Source organism: Phyllostomus hastatus, unplaced genomic scaffold, assembly GCF_019186645.2.
Source record: "Phyllostomus hastatus isolate PE091 unplaced genomic scaffold, TTU_PhHast_1.1 phas_scaffold_21, whole genome shotgun sequence".
NCBI lineage: Eukaryota > Metazoa > Chordata > Mammalia > Chiroptera > Phyllostomidae > Phyllostomus > Phyllostomus hastatus.
The window spans coordinates 11,887,461-11,906,290 of NW_025334017.1; the positions used below are offsets into that span (position 1 = coordinate 11,887,461).

The 18,830-nt window shown below is 39.0% G+C and overlaps 1 protein-coding gene across 1 annotated transcript in view; it reads right to left on the reverse strand.

Annotated features, from left to right (window-relative positions):
• Positions 1–18,830, reverse strand: part of CPA6 (carboxypeptidase A6) — a 250,032-nt gene that overhangs the window by 141,442 nt on the left and 89,760 nt on the right. The window contains exon 2 of the mRNA XM_045861448.1: positions 5,301–5,376. Within this exon, the coding sequence (XP_045717404.1) occupies positions 5,301–5,376 (76 nt within the window). The remainder of the gene's footprint in view (positions 1–5,300; positions 5,377–18,830) is intronic.

Consider the following 18,830-nt stretch of genomic DNA (forward strand, 5'->3'; position numbering starts at 1 on the left):
TTTTTAAAGGACTAACATGATTAGGTCAGGCCCACCCAGATAATTTTTCTTTTTCAAGGTCAATTGATTTGGGGGCACTCCTATTTACATGTGCAAACTTTTTTTTTTATGGCAGGAACCAGATTGGTGTTTGATGAAATACCTGAGAAAAGGTATATGTATACCAGGGCCAAGAATCTTGAAGGCCTCCATAGAATTCTGACTGCCATAGCCCTGATTAAGACATCCTATAATAGCACAATCAGTTGCTAATGAAAATGGGGACAAGGACTCACACAGCATGAATTCTATCACCCATCTTCTTTCTCACAAGTTTCCCAGTCAATTAAATTGTTGGATGTTGGAGCTTGCCTGCTCCTTGGGGCCATGGGTGTCTGAAGAGCACCAAGGAGGGTCAGAGAAGAGGGCAGTCAACTATAGCACAATGCTGAGAAGGGAGGCTACACCTGGGGAAGGCAGCAGCGAATTTCACATCCAAGCAAAGGAGAAGTGTTGAAACCTTCCTCACATGACTTGAACCTTCACTCAGTGATACCTGACAAGCTAGCTAATATTTTGAGGCTATGTTTTAGTTTGAAACAATGACATACTTTAGAATAGAGGGCAGTTGTTTTTTTTTTCAATCATATAACTCTCGGATGAGAAAAGTGGAAACAGAAGCATCATTACTTTTTCTTTCAACAAGGATGTGTAAATTCTATGACGGGAGCTTGTTCTGTGATCTTACATGAAGCCATTTCTACCCCTTCAGAGCACAAACAAAGGCTTTGTGAAGAAATGTGGGCAGAACATAGTGTTCAGATGCTAATTTTAGTCACCTGCAAGCTGTCCCACTTTCACTGTAACTTTATTTAAATCATGGCTATGCTCTTAATCAAAAATTTAATTGATTATTGCATTCTCAGTCCAGTTCTCTGGGGGCATGGTTTTCTGTTTAACTTTCTTGTTTTAATTCTTCAGCAAAACCACAAAATTTAATTAGGAAAGTAACCAGCTTTGTAACAATTCCACATCTAATTAGCTATGCTTTGACTGTAACTTCTCAGATTCTGTTCGACATTACACATATATTTTGTATTTGTTCTTATTTCAGATGAGATGCTGAATTTACAGCCTATGCATGTAGTCTAATCACTTTTTACTTTTCCAGAGCTCCTTAGAGATAGCCAGTGAAATCAGAAAACTTAAAGCATTCATATGTGCTATTAAAATAAGAGCCATCAAAGGCCGAGATGGAGGATTGTCACCCTACTCTGTGTATTAGTTTGTTATTGCTGTAGAGCAAATTAACCACAGCAGCTTAAAACAACACCCACCTGTCATCTCCCACTTCTATAGGTGAGGGGTTCAGGCACAGCTAGCTGGATTTTCTCTTTGGGGTCTCACTGCACCAAAAGCAAGGGGTCCACTGAGCTGTGATTTCATCTGGACCTTGGGGTCATCTTCCCAGCTCATATAGTGAAGACAGAATGTAGTTCCCTGTGACTGTAGGACTGTCACCTCCATTTCCTTGCTGCCTATCAGCTGGAGTTGACTCTCACCTTCTAGAGGCCATGAGCATTCCTGATTATGTGGCTCTCAAGGACAGTGCACAATGTACTAGTTGAGTTCTTCTTTGAGGCCAGTAGGAGCACTTCTCTGGGAAGAACTGGAGAACTCTCTGCTTTAAAAGGGCTGCCCTGTTCAGGTCAGGCTCATCCCAGGTAATCTCCTTTTTGCCACATCACATGTGTCAAGGGAATGACTGTCCCACCCTACTCACAGCTCCCACTCACACGGAGAGGAGGGATTACACAGGGCGTGCGCACAGGGTGGGAGAAACATCTTGGGGCCATCTTAGAATTCTGTCTACCACACTGTACTTTAGGGAAAAAAAGGCAACTGTAGGCTTCCTGATGAACCCTCCTCCTTTCTCCTGGGAGGCAGTGCACGGGCGGGCGTGCAAAGGAGCTGTTAATAATGGCTCCCATTCTGTCCCATCAGCTCCACAGGGCGTAAAATCACAGCCACTCATATTCTTCTTCTCCACAGGCTGCTTTGTCTGGCTGCCCAAATTTGCCACTTTTAGTAGTGCAGGTGAATCACTCAATGACAGCATTAACATTTAAAAAAACATCAAGTTAATATGATGCTTTAAATCAAAATTTATTTAATGCAATGTCTCAAACTTCAGCCCAAGAAAACCATTTCTTTAGTGAAAGTAAATGAAGAGATGTGTAGAGAAGAGTTAACATAGCAGGCACAAAACTTTTTTCTTCCTATTTTTTTATTGTTGTTCAAGTACAGTTGTCTGCATTTTCCCACCACCACTTTCCCCTGCCCCACCCACCCTCCATTTCCCCCCCTTTGGCTTTGTCCATGGGTTCCTTATACACATTCCTTGACGACCCTTCCCCTTCTTTCCTCCATTACCTTCCTCCCTCCTCCCCTGTGGTTACTGTCAGTTTGTTCTTTATGTCAATGTCTCCAGTTATATTTTGCTTGCTTGTTTGTTTTGTTGATTAAGTTCCACTTATAGGTGAGATCACATGGTATTTGTCTTAAACCTTTACCCTTAGAAAGACTTGCTTGCAAGATGGGCCCTTAGCTGGTCTCTGGGAACCTAGACTTTGGGAGGGTTCTTACCACTCCCACTGAGAAGAGTGGCTAACTGTGCCTGAGCTGTGTGTATAAGCAACATAGTTCATGTTGAGCACCTGCTTTCTTTCTGAGAGCCTGGAATTTTAGTACATGCTAGGCAGAGGGGTCTATAGGACTAGGCCCCGGTAAAAACCCTGGGCCTTAAGTCTCTAACGAGCTTCCCTGGCATACGATATTTCACATGTGTCATTACAACTCATTGCTGGGGCAGTTAAGAAGATCTCGAGTGATTCCACTGGGAAACACTCCTTGGAAGCTTGTGCCTGGTTTGTTCTGGACTTTAGCCTGTGTGCTTGTTCTCTTTGATGATTTTGCTTTGTATTCTTTTGCAAAGTCATAGCTGTGAGTTGGACTATAGACAGAGTCGTGATAGTTCTCCTGCAAATCACTGAATCTGGGGGTGGGGTTGGTGACTCAAAAATAAAGTAAATGAATGCACGATAATATTCACACTGAGTTTGGGCTCCACTGCCCAGCACACTTGACCTTCACCCTTTCCACCATGAGGATCATCAGAGTTAATAGACTAGAGGCAAGGGGCAGCCTCACCTGGGTTCTAGAGTGCTTGGCCCTGTCTAGATGTGTGTTCTAATTCCACACCGCGAGTCAGGGCAAGTTACTTAACCTCTGTCTCTCCCAGGTTCTTCATCTGTAAAATAGCTATAACAACAGTGCCCACATCACAGAGGTGTTAAAATGAGGCAATTTGCAGGAAGCACTTGGCACTGTGACAGCACATAGTGACTATGAGGGTCTGGTTGTAGCTCTGGATGTAATTCTCTGTGGGGTGGAATCCTTAGAGCATTGTTGACATTTTAGTATCAACTCCCTTTCTCCCTTCACTCTCCTCCCCTCTTCTCACCAGCCCCTTTCCCTCCCCTCTCTGAGAGTCATCTAAGCTCCCCCACATCCTAACCATTTCCTACCTTCTCCCCTCCCCTTATTTCGGGACTAAAGGAACACGATATGCAGGAGTGTTTTAAGTGTGTACAAAAAAGGGCCCAGTATAAATGTGTTGTCACATGTCCAGTGTCCCAGCTATATTCAACACCTTTTAGTTCCATCCACTGTAATTTACAAGAGTTTGGAAGTAAACCTCACTGTCCTGACTGACATAATTTTATTGCTTTTGATAATGAAAAATGATCACATATATAATGATGCAATTTCATAACTTTGTAAGGCTTACAAGGTACTATATTTGAAAATTGGGGAGGGAATCCTAATATTGAACCAAATACTGGACCCCAAGGTGTGAAGTGGCTCTTTTATTTTTCCAGTGGTGTATCCAAAACACAGCTGCAATGGAGATGGAAACTCCTACTTGAAACGGGCTTTACTTCTTTGTAATGTTTGAGGCCCTGGTGGACTGTTTAGATAGATAGTGTTCAGATGCTGCTGCTGAAAAGACTGTAATGTGTTGATGATCAGACATGATCAGAGGAAGGTTAAAGTCACTCTCAAGAGAACAGACTCCTTTGAGGGAGAAAGGTGGTTTGGGAGGTGCCCAGCAAGCTCAGTCTCTCTGGAATTGGATAAAAATTCTAACAACTTGGGGATAAGCCCCTGCCTTCTCACTCCAGGCCTTTATAATGAGACACCAACCTTAAATTGAGCATTGCATGGGTAGGGGCTGGGGAGGAGGAGAAAGAAAGAAAATCAATAAACTAGATGTTCAAAACTTTATTTGCAAATAAATTCAATATTTGAAGGGAAGATGTCAAAGAGAAAAATCAAACCAAAAACAGAAGACTCAAAGTCTGATCATTACAAACATTCCAGAAGCCACTGAGTCCATCTCTCCTCCCTTATTCTCCATCCCCTAATGTCTTCTTAGGCACCATCCAGGTGGGATGGTGCTCTAGTCATCCAGGACACGTTTTTCTATTCCATGTTGAAGATGAATAAGTCCTCCTTAACAATCTGCTTTGCTCTCCATGAAAATGAAGTGAAATCAGCACATTTTATGGGCTCACTCTCTTCTTGGAAGGTTGGCATGGAAAAGAGCCTATTACCACACTTCTCGTCATAGCTCTTTAGCTAAAGTCAACGCTCAATTATATGCAGTCATGGGGAATGAGAAACTCTCCAACTCTAAAATCCATAAAATCCATCAAAGATTGAATAATCAGAGCCCTTCAACCTTTGCCAACAACATTTTCTTATCAAACCCACTGAAACATAGCAAAATTAATTAACTTCAATTTCTAGCCTTTATTTTCCTCAAGTCACTTGTGCTTGAAGTTTTAATTAGAAGAAAAGTGTTTAGATGATCAGCAGAGAGATTTGAAGAGGGAAAAGTGAATCTCTGGAAAATTACAAACTAAATTCACTCATTCATTAAAAAACAAAACATTTACTGAGCTTCTAGGATATTCCAGAAATCACTGAGAACACAGTGATGACCAGAAACACACAGGCTCTCTCATGAAGCTTACATCCTAGTAAAGGAGATGGAAAATAAATAAATAAACTAGTATATATAGATAATGGATCAGGTATATAATAATACTTTGACTAACTTAATTACCCTTTACAAGTTCTTTCAGTTCTCTTAGAATTTTCTTTTCTTGGCTAATTAATTCCAATTATTCAATTCTAGTCAGCAAAGCCCTGTAAACACATTATAAACACAGTGAGAAGTGAGTGGACACTCTTACCTTAAGCTGGTGGGATATTTTCTTCAGTACATATACTTCCTCTTTTGTACTGGGGGTAACTCTTATTACCTTATCACTGTAAGAAAGAAAAAAATGGTGATATTTACCTTTCAAAAATAAATATTTGTTCATCTCTATCTTTTTACTTTCAAAAAACTGCCTCTGCATTTAAGAAGAAAAACAGCAAAACTCTAGACTGGCCAACAGGTATTTTATCCAGTTCTTGTTACTCTCTGATTGCACTGGTCTTTTTGTTCTCCTTCTTAAAACCATTTGTTTTTTTTTTTTCATCAGCTTTTTAAGATTAAAAACTCACACCCAGAGAAAGGCCAAAAACACAGGAAGAGTGGCAATAAGGAAAAGAACTTTCATGAATACCTCAGATCAGATACTGAGAAAGAAAAAAAAATTTTTGAGACAGAAAATTCTTGATGACAGAGGAAAATAATATGCTTAAAAAACAATTTAATGATGAAAAGGAATGTGATGTTCGATGAGAGGACATATGGAATCCATAGACTATGGAACATTCCTGGTTTGGATTCTTCCCACACTGAGAACAAAAAAGATGAGCCCATCTCTATGGGGTATCTTGTTTCTCTAGCACGGAGCTTCCCAACTGACATGTGGGACCAAAGTGGAGGGCCACCAATTGTTTACAGGTGTGTCATGTGACACTGATGGCTGTAACATTTTTAAAGTGATCATTTTAAAGCAATTTTACAGCCATTAAAATTTTACCACAGTTGAAATTATTTTTGAACACTCTCTTGGAGTCTTCCTGTAAAGATCCTGAATTGATTAAGGAGACAGGAGGTGTCATGCTATCCATTGGGGAGTTGTCTTTGGTAGTGACCTCTCCCTCAGGTGTGCCAGACAGGAATTATCATTCTGTAGCATGTCATAATAAAGACCGGCTGGGAAGTACACTCTAGTGTATAATAATCACAGCTGTCAGTGTGTTTTGCATAGAGTAGACACATTAAATACTTATTAACAATTGGTACAAAGGAGATCATTGAGGATTCTTGGCTTCCAGAAAAAATGTAGGAAAAACTAAATGAAGAACAACATAGGTCAATATTTTTCATAACTATGGCATTTTACAATGACTGAAAATAAAATAGAACATCATTAAAACCATACACGTAAAGCACCAAACAGAAGCTCCAGCCATTCACCCCACGACTTCTCTATCTACCTGAAAGGTGTACCAGAATCAGGATGCAATTTGCATGCTTTTCCATCCATGGTTTTACTTAGATAAATAGCAGTCTCCAAGGTGAGGTAACATTAATAGTTAGGTCATTGGTGGAGGTTACCAGATTTTATGGACACTGATTCTTTAGGGCTATGTGTTCATTTCCAATCACTTTAACTTTGTTATTTCAAATGATCCTGTTAAACCTTTGGTAGGCCTATGAATTAAAAGGTCTTTGGCTTGCTGATGATAATTTAGTATGTTTCAGGCACTATTACCCTAATTGGCTTTGGAGCTTTGGTTTCCTTAAAGCCACGCAAAACAACCTTTCAGTATTTTTTTCTGGAAAGAATGAAGTAAGTAGAAGGAAAGAAAAAAATCAAGTCACTATAGTACAACTCCAAATATGACCTTTAGAATTTAAATATAATTGTACTTTTTCTCTTTTCCATTTCCGATACACAATACACTGACCCTTGTTTGTCCTGGCTTCATCAGGCCCTGGTCTTTCCTGCTCTCCTGCTTGACACAATGTAATTCTTGGCTGAGAAAGACATTTCCTCTGGGTAATAGGGTTGTTTCTGAGGGATGGATCACGTGACACCTGGTGGGAACAGACCTCCATCCGGTCCCTGTCAGCTCCCCAAGAGTGTGAAGAAAGCAATCTGTAGCTGTTTTACAACCGTGGGAAAATTAAAAAAAAAATTTAACCCTGAAAGTGATTACTAAACCCCACATTTCTCATTTTTATTAAAAAAAAATCACTTCATCTCAGCTTGTAGAAATTCTCAGGTACAACTTGAGAAGTGTGTTTATTACTGTTTGATTTCTTATGAAAGAACAGAGAATAAAGAAAGCTATTTAGAAAGATCCATAAAATGTCTTACTCTTTTGTAAGCTAATAAATTACAGGAGTAGACTAACCAGTAACCAAAACCCAACAGGAACTCTTCATACAGCTGTCAAACCAAATGACCCCCAACTGCCCACTTGTCTCACGAAACGGAAAGCTTACTCTCCCTAGATCTGACAGTCAGCCGTTTTAGAAGCAAACGATAATTTGGTACAACAAATAGGTTTCAGGTAGTGAAATAGCTACTGGAACTTAGAGAAACTAGCTGTGAACAGGTATCAAAGAAGGTGAACTGAGAGGCTTTCTAATTTATCAGTTTTTTCAACCTCTAGGTGGCAACATAAATTTATGACCCCTTGATTACCCTTTGTGATTAAGATCAAAGGTCTGAGTATGGCTGAGGTTAGAGAGACTCTGGGCAACCAGCTGCTCATTCCTACGTGTGTTTGTAACTAGATATTTCTCACTCAGATAGCCTAGAGCAAGTTGTCAGAACAGGTGTTTTTAATTACGGTTTAAGGATGCAGTATAGAGGCAGGATGTCCCAAATAAGTAACCTCCTAGTAATTACATATTTGAATTTACTCATGATACACTTAGATTTTGTCCCCTTTCCTTACAGAACAAATGTTGTTGTGTTACTATAATACTAGCACCAAGTCGGTTTGAAGTTAGATTACTAATCGTTATGTATGGTAGGAACAACACAGATAAGATAATTTTAAATAAATGCAATCAATTTAGAAAGTGTGGAATGAGAATGTATGCATCCAGAGAAAAGAATGTGGCAAGAGTACACCGTCTCTAACTTTCTGTAGTCTGTCTGGGCCTCTGTGTCCCCATGGAGGGATGAACTCCCACTCGCCTTTTCATTTGACAGCACCCAGCGGTTTGAGTTTGATGGCTTCCACATTCACTGCTGCGCCTGCACTGTGGGACAGCTGTGGGAGAACGTCTGTTACTGGCGACGCTAGAGTGCTCCTCAGCCTGCTTTTGAAAGACCTGGATGTGAAGCTCCAGAGTTTTCCTCTGGCTCTGGAATGACCTTTCACAACTGATCCCATCATTAAACTTGAAATTTCTTCTCTATGAATCCATGCTTGTAAATATCAAAATGTTACAGAGAATACGAAATAATGAAGTTCCCCCCCACTGCAGTTGTCTTCCAGCCTAGACCTTCCATCCTCCCCTAGAGCCTTGTTAATACTTCCTTGTGGTTCCCTCCAGGCTCTTTACTCTGCATTGACCCAGTACCCACTGACATAACAGTCTCTTTATGGCATTTTAAAATAATATGTTGGTTTTAAAATACTACTTTTAAATAAACAGCTGGTTCTATATACTAATAATTTATTTTGGAGTTTTATACCTACATTCATGCAGAGTTTCTTGTTAAAATGAACTTTTCATAAACTTTAAAAAATGCTTGTTTGAATCACCCTTGTATGATTTTGGTGTCAGCATTACGCTTGCTTCATGGAAATAACTGGGAAACTTTCCCTCCTTGTAGTATGCTTTGACCTTTTAAATGACACAGAAATTATGTTTCTGATGGTTTTGTAGAATATACACACAAAATTTTTTAAGATGGGAGTTCCTCTTTTTTTTTTTTGTAATTTGGGGGCTAGATATCTACTTTCTTAATTTTACTGTGGATATTAGTCCATTCAGTTTTTTTCTCCTGGGCATTTGGAGTTAATTTTGGTAACTTACATTTCCTGGAAAATCATCCACTCACTTGTATAAAATAGTAGTTAACATAAACTACTAGTGAACATATTATCATTTAAGGCATCTTATCTTTGTCTGTAGATTTGTCTTGTTTTGGTGTCCTAATGTTACCTGTGTTCTTTTTTAAAGGCCTTAATCATAATTTCCATTTTTTTATTTCATTGGTTTTTCTTAAAAGAATCATTTTGTTTTTATTGATTGTCTCTTTAGGTGCATATGTCATTAATTTCAGTTTCTATCTTTGTTCTGTACTTCTTTCTTTAGGTCTACTATATTACTCATGTTTTAATATGTGACATTCTTATTGATGTTCATGGGCAATAGTTCATTAATGTCAGTTTTTAATTCCTATTTACCAAAAGTTATTTTATTTTGAAGAATGTTAAAAATTCTACACATACCTATTAAATATTTAATTATGTTATCTAGATCTTCTCTCTCCTTATTTCTTATTCACTAAAATTGATAATTTTTCATAGAATTTTATTTAACATACCTACTGGGATTTTGGTACTGTGAACTTATTTTTGAATTCAAACACTTTGATTCGTGTAGTTTGATGATATGTAGCTATATAAGCATCAATAACTACTATAGCCTCTGGATGAAATAAAACTTTTATTCAAAACATAACATCTTTTAAAAAAATCCTGCTTTGGCTCATTTAATACTCTTTCCTTTGAATTCTGTTTTTTCCCAATATAATTACTTTTTGCTTTCTTGTTGTTTGGCTGCACAGTTTGCCTGTCTCTTGTGCTTTTTGTTCCTGATGTGTCTCTGGCAAACATCACAATGCTAGATTCTACTTTTTTTTTAAAAGATTTTATTTATTTATTTATTTTTAGAGAGGGAAGAGAGGGAGATAGAGTGAGAGAAACATAGAGAGAGCGAGAGAAACATCAATGTGCAGTTGCTGGGGGTTATGGCCTGCAACCCAGGCATGTACCCAGGCTGGGAATCGAACCTGCGACACTTTGGTTCGCAGCCCGCACTCAATCCACTGGGCTACACCAGCCAGGGGTAGATTCACTTTTAAAAACCCAATGAAAGACTCTCAGACTTTTCACTGCAGAATTTTACTTATTCATATTAGTTATAATACCTGATTTGAGTGGATTTATTTATTTATTTATATTTGTTATGGGTTCCTGTTTCCTGTGTCTCACGAAGTGTGGATAGCTGAATTGTCTCTCTTCAAAATTCATATTTGAAGTCTTAACCCCAAGAATCTCAGAATGTGACTACATTTGGACAGAAAGTCTTTGAAGAGGTGATTACGTTATTATAAGGTTGTTAAGGCCGACCCTAGTCCTATATGACTGATTATCCTCATAAGAGGAGGAAATCTGGGTACAGACATACACAGAAGGGTGGCCGTATACAGACACAGGGAGAAGGTGGCCATCTACAAGCCAAGGAGAGAAGCCTAAGGAAAAAAAAACAAACAAAATAGCAAAACAAAACAAAACCCCCCAAAACAAGCTTGCTGACACCATGATTTCAGTCTGCTAGCACCAGAACTGTGAAAAAATAAATTCCTGTTGGTTTAAGTCACCCAATCTGTGGTCCTTTGTTACCAGAGTCCCAGCAAACTAACACACCCCCTGATGGTCACAGCTTAGTGGTTATGTCCTGGGGAGCTATTCTTTGATACCTGGTTGATTTTATTCACCTCATTCTTATATTTTGTCAATACTCACTGTATTTGTTTAATGCCAGTATCTCTCATTAAGCTCTAAAAGCAGGACACTCAGTACATTTTGGTTAGTTCTGTGGGAGTCCTGCCTTGTGATAGTGTGTTTATAGCACGGTTCAGAACTTGTCTTGGGGCCCCAGAGCCAGTTTTTTGCTTTAATTGCAAATGCTGCATCATGCAGAGTGTAAATTAGAAGCCCTGGCCCTGCACGGTAGAGGTCTGGGGCATCCTCTTTCATAAGTACCTCCAACCTCTAAATCTCTAGAGGACTAAAACCTCCTTCAGTTTTTCAATGATAGAGCAGAATTTTCTTGACATTTTGAGGCCCCCTGCTTTATGTAGAGACTTGCTTCTAACTCTGCCTTCTCCCAATACAGGCATTGGAATCCCAGCCTCAGCCTCGAAGACCCCTTTCAGAATCCAGACTCCAGAATGACAAGGCTTCAGCCTTTTCTTTCCACTTTAGTTCTTTTCCTCTCCCTAAGTGTTTGGCATCTTCCTTCCTTCCTTCCCTCCTTCCCTCCTTCCCTCCTTCCTTCCTTCCTTCCTTCCTTCCTTCCTTCCTTCCTTCCTTCCTTCCTTCCTTCCTTCCTTCCTTCCTTCCTTCCCAGCTCAGTTATCCATTAAAACAAATAACAGATGGTAGAAGCACATGCTGTGCTCTGGAGATAAGTTGCTGGTGCCAGCTCTGTGACCTAGTACAAGGTTTTAATTTCTCTGTGTTTCAATCCTTCTAGCTATGGATTGGGGAAACTGATACTTAACTCAGGGGTTATTGTGAGAATTAAGTGAGTGTGCATGTCAACTGCTTAGAATAATGCCTGACACATAGTAAAAACTATATAGATGCTTGATATTATTATTACATTTTTTCACTTTATCTTGTATTTATACTTTGAAGGTTCCTGACTGTATCAACTCAGTTCTCCATATTCTCTCATATTCTACCCTATTGAATGGAAGAATAAATATGATCTCCTCAAGAGGAAACTACTTGTAACAGACATCCTGGGAGGCCTCTGAATGTATAACATGTCCATAGCCCCTCTTCAAGTGTCCTTTGTTTGATGTATTGTAAGTCCTTCCCCTGCGACTACAGCTAATTTGACACCTGACTTAAAGGGAGTCAGTGGCCCTGACCAGTGTGGCTCAATTGGTTGGAGCGACATCCTTTAAACCAAAAGGTCACGGGTTCAATTCTCAGTCAGGGCACATGCCTGGGTTGCAGATTCGGTCTCTGGTCAGGGTGCTTGCAAGAGGCAACCAACTGATGTTTCTCTTGCTCCCTTCCTCTCTCTAAGCATCTCTTCAGGTGAGGATTAAATAAATACAATTAAAATTAAATTAAAAAGTCTGGTCAGTTGGCCATAAGGTGGAATGACAAGTGACTCCATCCCATTCCGGCTCATTGTACTGCACAGTGACTGGCAGCTGAGTTTGCACTTGAGACATAAAAGAAAATAATCAGTGGCTTTGCAGTATCAGGAGTAGTGGCCATAGATTCAGGGCCAAGTTCCCATAATCGCAAAATTCTCAAGCAGGGAGCACCAGCACTTTGCCCTGGTTTGGAAATAGTCCCCTTTCTCCCCTGTGTTTCCTGATAGAAAATGTCTATCATCTCATGCTTGCCTTTTCAAACTTAATGAATGCACTCTTACTAAGGACGCTCGAACTCCAGGCATTTCAGTTTTTCATTCCTATCTGCGAATTACTGGGTCTATATTCTCTGAACCATTCCCCCCCCCCCCGCGCCCCCATTTAGGAAAAAAAGTAAAGCAAGGTGGGATTCTAATCTGGGCTCCACCACTTGCGGTATGCTCTGGGCCAAGGTGCTGAAACATTTAGAGCCAACGATTCCTAATCCTTAAATTGGGAAAAAATCAATACATTGTTGCTTAAGGTTTTTGTGAAAATTATTTCATTTGGTCACATGTATTAAGGTCACGTAAAGTGCCAAGCATGGTGCCAGGTGCTAGGGATATAGCAGTTCTGCCTACGGTGGGCTTACACTCACATTCCCAATGGCATTGCAACCTCTCAGTGCACAGTAGCTACTGTTATTACCTCTATAGGGAAGTGTTTTTCTCATTCTCTAGAACTTAAAGCTAAAAGCAGATGCTTCTCCAAGTGTGTTTCGCTGTGAACATCAGAACCAAGAAAACATGATTTTATTATGGATATATTTCACTTTTTTTATTGTTTCTTGTGTTTTTGTTTCTTAACCTTTTCATAAGCATTTAAAATCTCATTATTGATCAGCTTCCTGATATGGGACTCATTATTCTATTCCTCTCTTCTCAAGCATCACTTTGGCATCTGAGAAAGACACATTAGTCTTATTCCTAAGATAGCAAGCAATTGAGGGCATAGGACACTTTACATAAAATAAAAATATTGAACATCTTTTCATATGTCCATGAGCCATCTGCATGTCTTCTTTGGAAAAGCATTTATTCAGGTCCTTTGCCCATTTTTAATTGGATTATATATATTTTTGGTGTTGAGTTTTATAAGTTCTTTATAAATTTTGAATATTAACTCCTTGTCAGATGTATTGGCAAATAAGCCCTCCCATTCTGTGGGTTGTCATTTTATTTTGTTAATGGTTTCCTTCACTGTGCAAAACTTTTTAGTTTGACGTAGTCCCATTTGTTTATTTTTTCTTTGGGTTTCCCTTGCCTGAGGAGATACATCAGAAAAAAATATTGCTATAAACAACATCTGAAATTTTACTGCCTATGTTTTGTTCTAGGAACTTTATGTTTCTGGGCCTAACATTTCAGTCTTTAATCCACTTCGAATATAGTCTTGTGTGTGGCATAAGAAAGTGGTCTGGTTTCATTCTTAAGAATGTATCTAAATGCAAATTAAAACCACAGTGAGATGTCACCTCACACTGGTCAGAATGCCTATCATAAATAAATCAACAAACAATAAGTGCTGATGAGGATGTGGAGAAAGGGGAACTCTTTTACACTGTTGGTGGGAATGCAGATTGGTGCAGCCACTGTGGAAAGCAGTATGGAGATACCTCAAAAAATAAAAAATGGAGCTGCCTTATGACCCAGTAATTCCACTTCTGAGAATTTATCTGAAGAAACCTGAAACACTAATTTGAAAGAACATAAGCACCCCTATGTTCATTGCAGCATTATTTACAATTGCTAGGATATGGAAGCAGCCCAAGTGTCCATCAGGAGATGAGAGGATAAAACAGCTATGGGACATTTCCACAATGGAACGCTACTCAGCCTTAAAAAAGAAGAAAATTTTACCCTTTTTGACAACATGAATGGACCTGGAGAACATTATGCTAAGTGAAATAAGCCAGTCAGTGAAAGACAAATACCATATGATTTCACTTGTATGTGGGATCTAATGAACAAACTGAACTAACAAGCAAAATAGAGACAGTCTCATAGATAGTGAGCAGGCTGACAGCTCTGGCCTTGGGGCGGCAGGACTAGGGAGAGGAGGGGTCAAGTTAAAAGGAAAAAGGATTCATGGACATGGGCAATAGTGTAGTGACTGGGGGTGTGGATAAATGGTAATGGAAAAGAATACAATAAAAAATAAACAAATGTTTTACCACTTAAAATTTTTAAAAAATAATTTAAAAAGAAAAATAATTGCAAAGAAAGCCCTGCATAGATGTTCTCTCTATTGGTACAAGCTGTACATGTTCAATTTTCAATACTTCTACAGACACAATTTATCTGGATATAGAAAGGGATCTCTATGTGCCTTGCCTTTCACAAGGAACCAGGTTAGAGGACATTGTAGTAGCTGCTTTTGGCTGTGCCTCCAAATCCACTTCTCCTTCTTAAACCCTGACAGGACTGATTTGCTCAGATATTCACTCCAAACCCACATTAGGAATGAGTCTTGATCAGCCAGTCAGAGCTTAGATATTTCTGGCAGTTTTGTTAGTCTGAGATGAACATATGTTATAAGCTGGCCTAATCAGATTTAAGGGAAGAATTATCATCCTATGGTCGGGGGCAAAAATTCACTCTCTTGTAGAACGTGAACAAGGAAATGTGTGGCCCTTTACACACAGGGATGGGCAAAAGTAGGTTTGTGGGTATGTGAAACAGAGTTTATTCTTGTATTGTTATTTAGTAATTATTGTGTTATCTGCATTACAACCGCAAACCTCCCTTTGTCCACCCTCGTGTAACTCTCACCACTGGCAGCAGTGAACCGTGGAGGGAGTGGGCCTTAGGGTAAGGCAGGTTCCATGGGCTGCTGAGTAGACAGACAGAAAAAACCTGGGTCTTCGGTGGTTTTGCTGAATCAGGCAACCTTTAAGCTTTTCCTTCCTGCCTCTGGACTTTCTGTTATTTAATATAATAATGTCTTCATTGTGTAGGCCAGTTTGAGTCAGGTTATCTATATGTAACCAAGAGCACCCTGCACAGTAATAGTAATTTTACTTGGCTTGGCTGGTTTAAAGGAATGGGATAAAGAAAACCAATGGAATAAATAAATTTACTGTCAAATCAAAGTCTTCCCAGGTGGGAAAACACACACTTGGCATTCTTTCTTTCCTCTTTGAATACCTTTCTCTAAAACACTCTTTAATTTTGATAGCCACTTAAAATGCTGTAAGCTTTCAGAAGGGAAGATTTAAGCCGCTCTATAGCTAAACTCATCTCATATTCTTGAGAAAAACGGACCATTTAAAATATTTGTTGAGTTTTCTAAAATCTTGTATTCCATGGAAGGGTTAGTCACAGAATGTTTACTTAAAAAAAATCTCCCACCCGAGCACAAAGAAACTCATTAGGTAATCCCATATAGAAAAAATTAATGTTTGCATGTAGATTCTATATTATAAAGTGCTTGGGTCTCAGAGGTGCATTTCCTTTGTAGCAAGATTGTGTTTTGAAGTACATGAAAAATTTCATTAAAAAGCAATAAATAAGAGACAACTTGGATGAGAATCCTCGAGAGATAAATGGACTCTCCCCTCTTTGGTCATGGTTTATAGTTGCAATATAAAGTACTCAGAACATTGAAGAAGCTCCCTGTGACAGTTTGTTTAGGGCATGATTTAGACTTCACTCTTGGATTAAGGTTAGGCAGAAGTGATGACTTTCTCCCCCACCCCCTTTGGTTGCTGCAGCTATTTTAATAGCAGAGAAAAGAAAAACACACCACCTCCTAAGCCTTGCTGGTGAACTTCACTTTATAAGAGGAATTTTCTCAAGAGGTTGAACACCTGCCGTGGTATCTCACATGTAGTGGATGATCAATAGATACTTGCCACATTACATTAAAATTTCTTTTTGTAAACTGCATTTTTTAAATTTCTGAAATTGACTTGCACTCTCAGGTTTGAGAATCTCCTCTCCCAGTAGCACAGGTATGGAAGGAGAAAGCAATAAAATAGAATGCTGTCTTTGCATTAATTTCTTACAGTAAGATAACAGCTTCACTATGTCTCAAGGACTTGAAATATATTGTGTGGGATCATTATATGATACTTCAATTTAGACCTTTCTTGTAGTATTTAAGAACAAACCATTTCATTCAACAGATATCTATAAAGCAAGTCCCTGGTGGGGAGAAAAAAAAAAGAAGTTACAAAGCATAAGGAAACACCTTTCAAAGATGTATAAGATAGTTGGTTACATAAAACATAAATAAAACCTTATATTATTATAGTAATATAAGGTAGCATATAATAAATGTTTAATAAATTACATAGAATTATGTATAAAAACATATGGTCCTCCTTGTATAAAAGAAAGTATAGCTGTGATCAGAGAAAACCACAGGGGAGGCCTTTGATAATTGAAACTGAGAAGATTTAGTTCCCAGTGGATTGATAGCCATCGGCTCATATTAGTTTAGTAGTTTTGAAATTTGAGTGTGCATGAAATTCGCCTGGGAGTCTATCTGCCAGAATAATTTGATGTGTTAAATATATTGAAATCACCTTCCCATACAAAACACTTACTTAGCAATACTGGAATATGTATATGTGTGGTGTACTTTTTAAAGGTTTTGTTTATTTTTTAGAGAGAGGGAAAGGGAGAGGGGTATAGAGGGAGGGAAACATCGGTGTGTGAGAGAAACATCCATCAGTTGCCCCTTGCACTCCCCTAACCAGGGACCTGGCCCACAACCCAGGTATGTGCCCTGACTGGGAATTGAACTGGAGACTTTTCGCTTCGCAGGCCTGCACTCAATCTACTGAGCCAAACCAGCCAGGGTGTGTGGTGTACTTTTTAATGTGCAGGGGTAGGGTGGCAATAGAGGAAGTCAGGTTAAGCATAAGAAGCCAAAAATGCTGAGATAAGCTAACACTGAGGCTAGTGGTTGCTCTGGCTAAGAGACATTAATTCCTGATGCCCCAGGGTTTGAGCAAGGTGGGGATTCAGATCAGAGACCCTTATAGAAAGCCTTAATGATAATAACCTCAGTGAAAACATAACTAGAAAGTACTCCCTATGGAAGGAAAGAGTAGAAAAACTTGTGTCTTGAACCTAGATCTGGATATAAAAGAAAATATAGTCACCACTGAGAGGTTAAAACCACACACTAGTTATCTAGTAGGGTCTGGAATGAAATTCAAACTATCTATATGGTTTAAAAATCTACCAACTTTATTCTCTCAGCTGTAGAGTGTACCTGCTGATGGTTCAGAGTTGAGTCCACTTTAAGGAATGGTCTTCAGCAGAAGCAAGGTGCTTCACCTAAGATTAAAACCCTTTCCCATGGGCAACCCTTGTGCAAATGCATGTTTATGCTGTGGCACGAAGACCTGACTGCTGGTCTCAGTTTGCGAGGTTGCTGAAGGGCCGACCCAGCTTTCCTGTTCCCCATGAAATCTGTTATAATTGGTGCAGTCCAAGTCTTCCTCTATTCTCAGCTTCCTTTGTTTTCTTAGAGATGAAAACTCTTTTTTTTCAGAGATCATTTCCTAGGGGATCTTGATCAGTGACCTGACATGCCCCTGGGGTCCTAGCAGAACAAATACAAATCCTTTCTAGAGGAATTCATTTTAAAATTAGTCCTCGAGGAATTTCCACTGCTATTGGCAGGGGGATGTTAGGGGGTGGAGGGATGGAGAAAAAAAAGTGACTCATGGACAATGGACAACAATGTGGTCATTGCAGGGGGGAGGGGGTATAAGAGGGTTAAATGGCAATGGGAAAAATACAATAAAATTTTTTAAAGAATAAAAAAATATAAAACAGTCAAAAAGAATTCCCACAAATAAAGTGGCAAAAAATGAGCTCACTATCAAAAATTATAAAGCACATAGGAAATGAACCACCAAGAGCAGGAGTCAATAGAAACAACCAAGAGCAGCATAAGACCTGATGTTGAAATGATCAAATAGAGCAAAAGCAGGAAAAGTTTTCCTGTGAAGGCCTAGATGGTTAACATGTTAGGCTTGTAGACCATACAGTCCCTATTGCAGCTACAGGCATATCTCATTGCATTGAACTTTGTTTTTTTCTTTTTAAATATATTTTTTAATTTTTTAATCACAGTTGACATACCATATATTAATTTTATGTGGGCAACATATTGATTAGGCACTTATATAACTTACAAGCTTTTTTACATTGTACTTCACAGATATAGTTTGTTTTTGTTTTTATTTTTACAAATTGAAGGCAAGACCCATCAACGTGCTTTATAGCTGTCCTAGCTTTACTGTGGTGCTCTGGACCTGCACCTGCTGTGTCTCTGGGGTACACCTGTACTCAATTCTGCCACTGTAGGGTGAAAGCAACCAAGACATTATGAAACAAATGGGTATGACTGGGTTTCAATAAATCATTATTTACAAAAACAGATGCAGGCTACAGTTGGGCCTGTGGCCCATAGTTAGCCAACTCTGAGATAGAGTAAACACATACATTTAATAGTCTAATGAGATGAAAGAGGGGGTCCAAAAGTAGGACTAATGAACAATAGTCTGCAAAGATGACTAAACTAAGCTTCTATAATTGAACCATATAGTAAATAGAATTAGAAACTTAATTCTTAATGGGCAGTTAAATAGCATATTAAATACAGCTGAAGGAG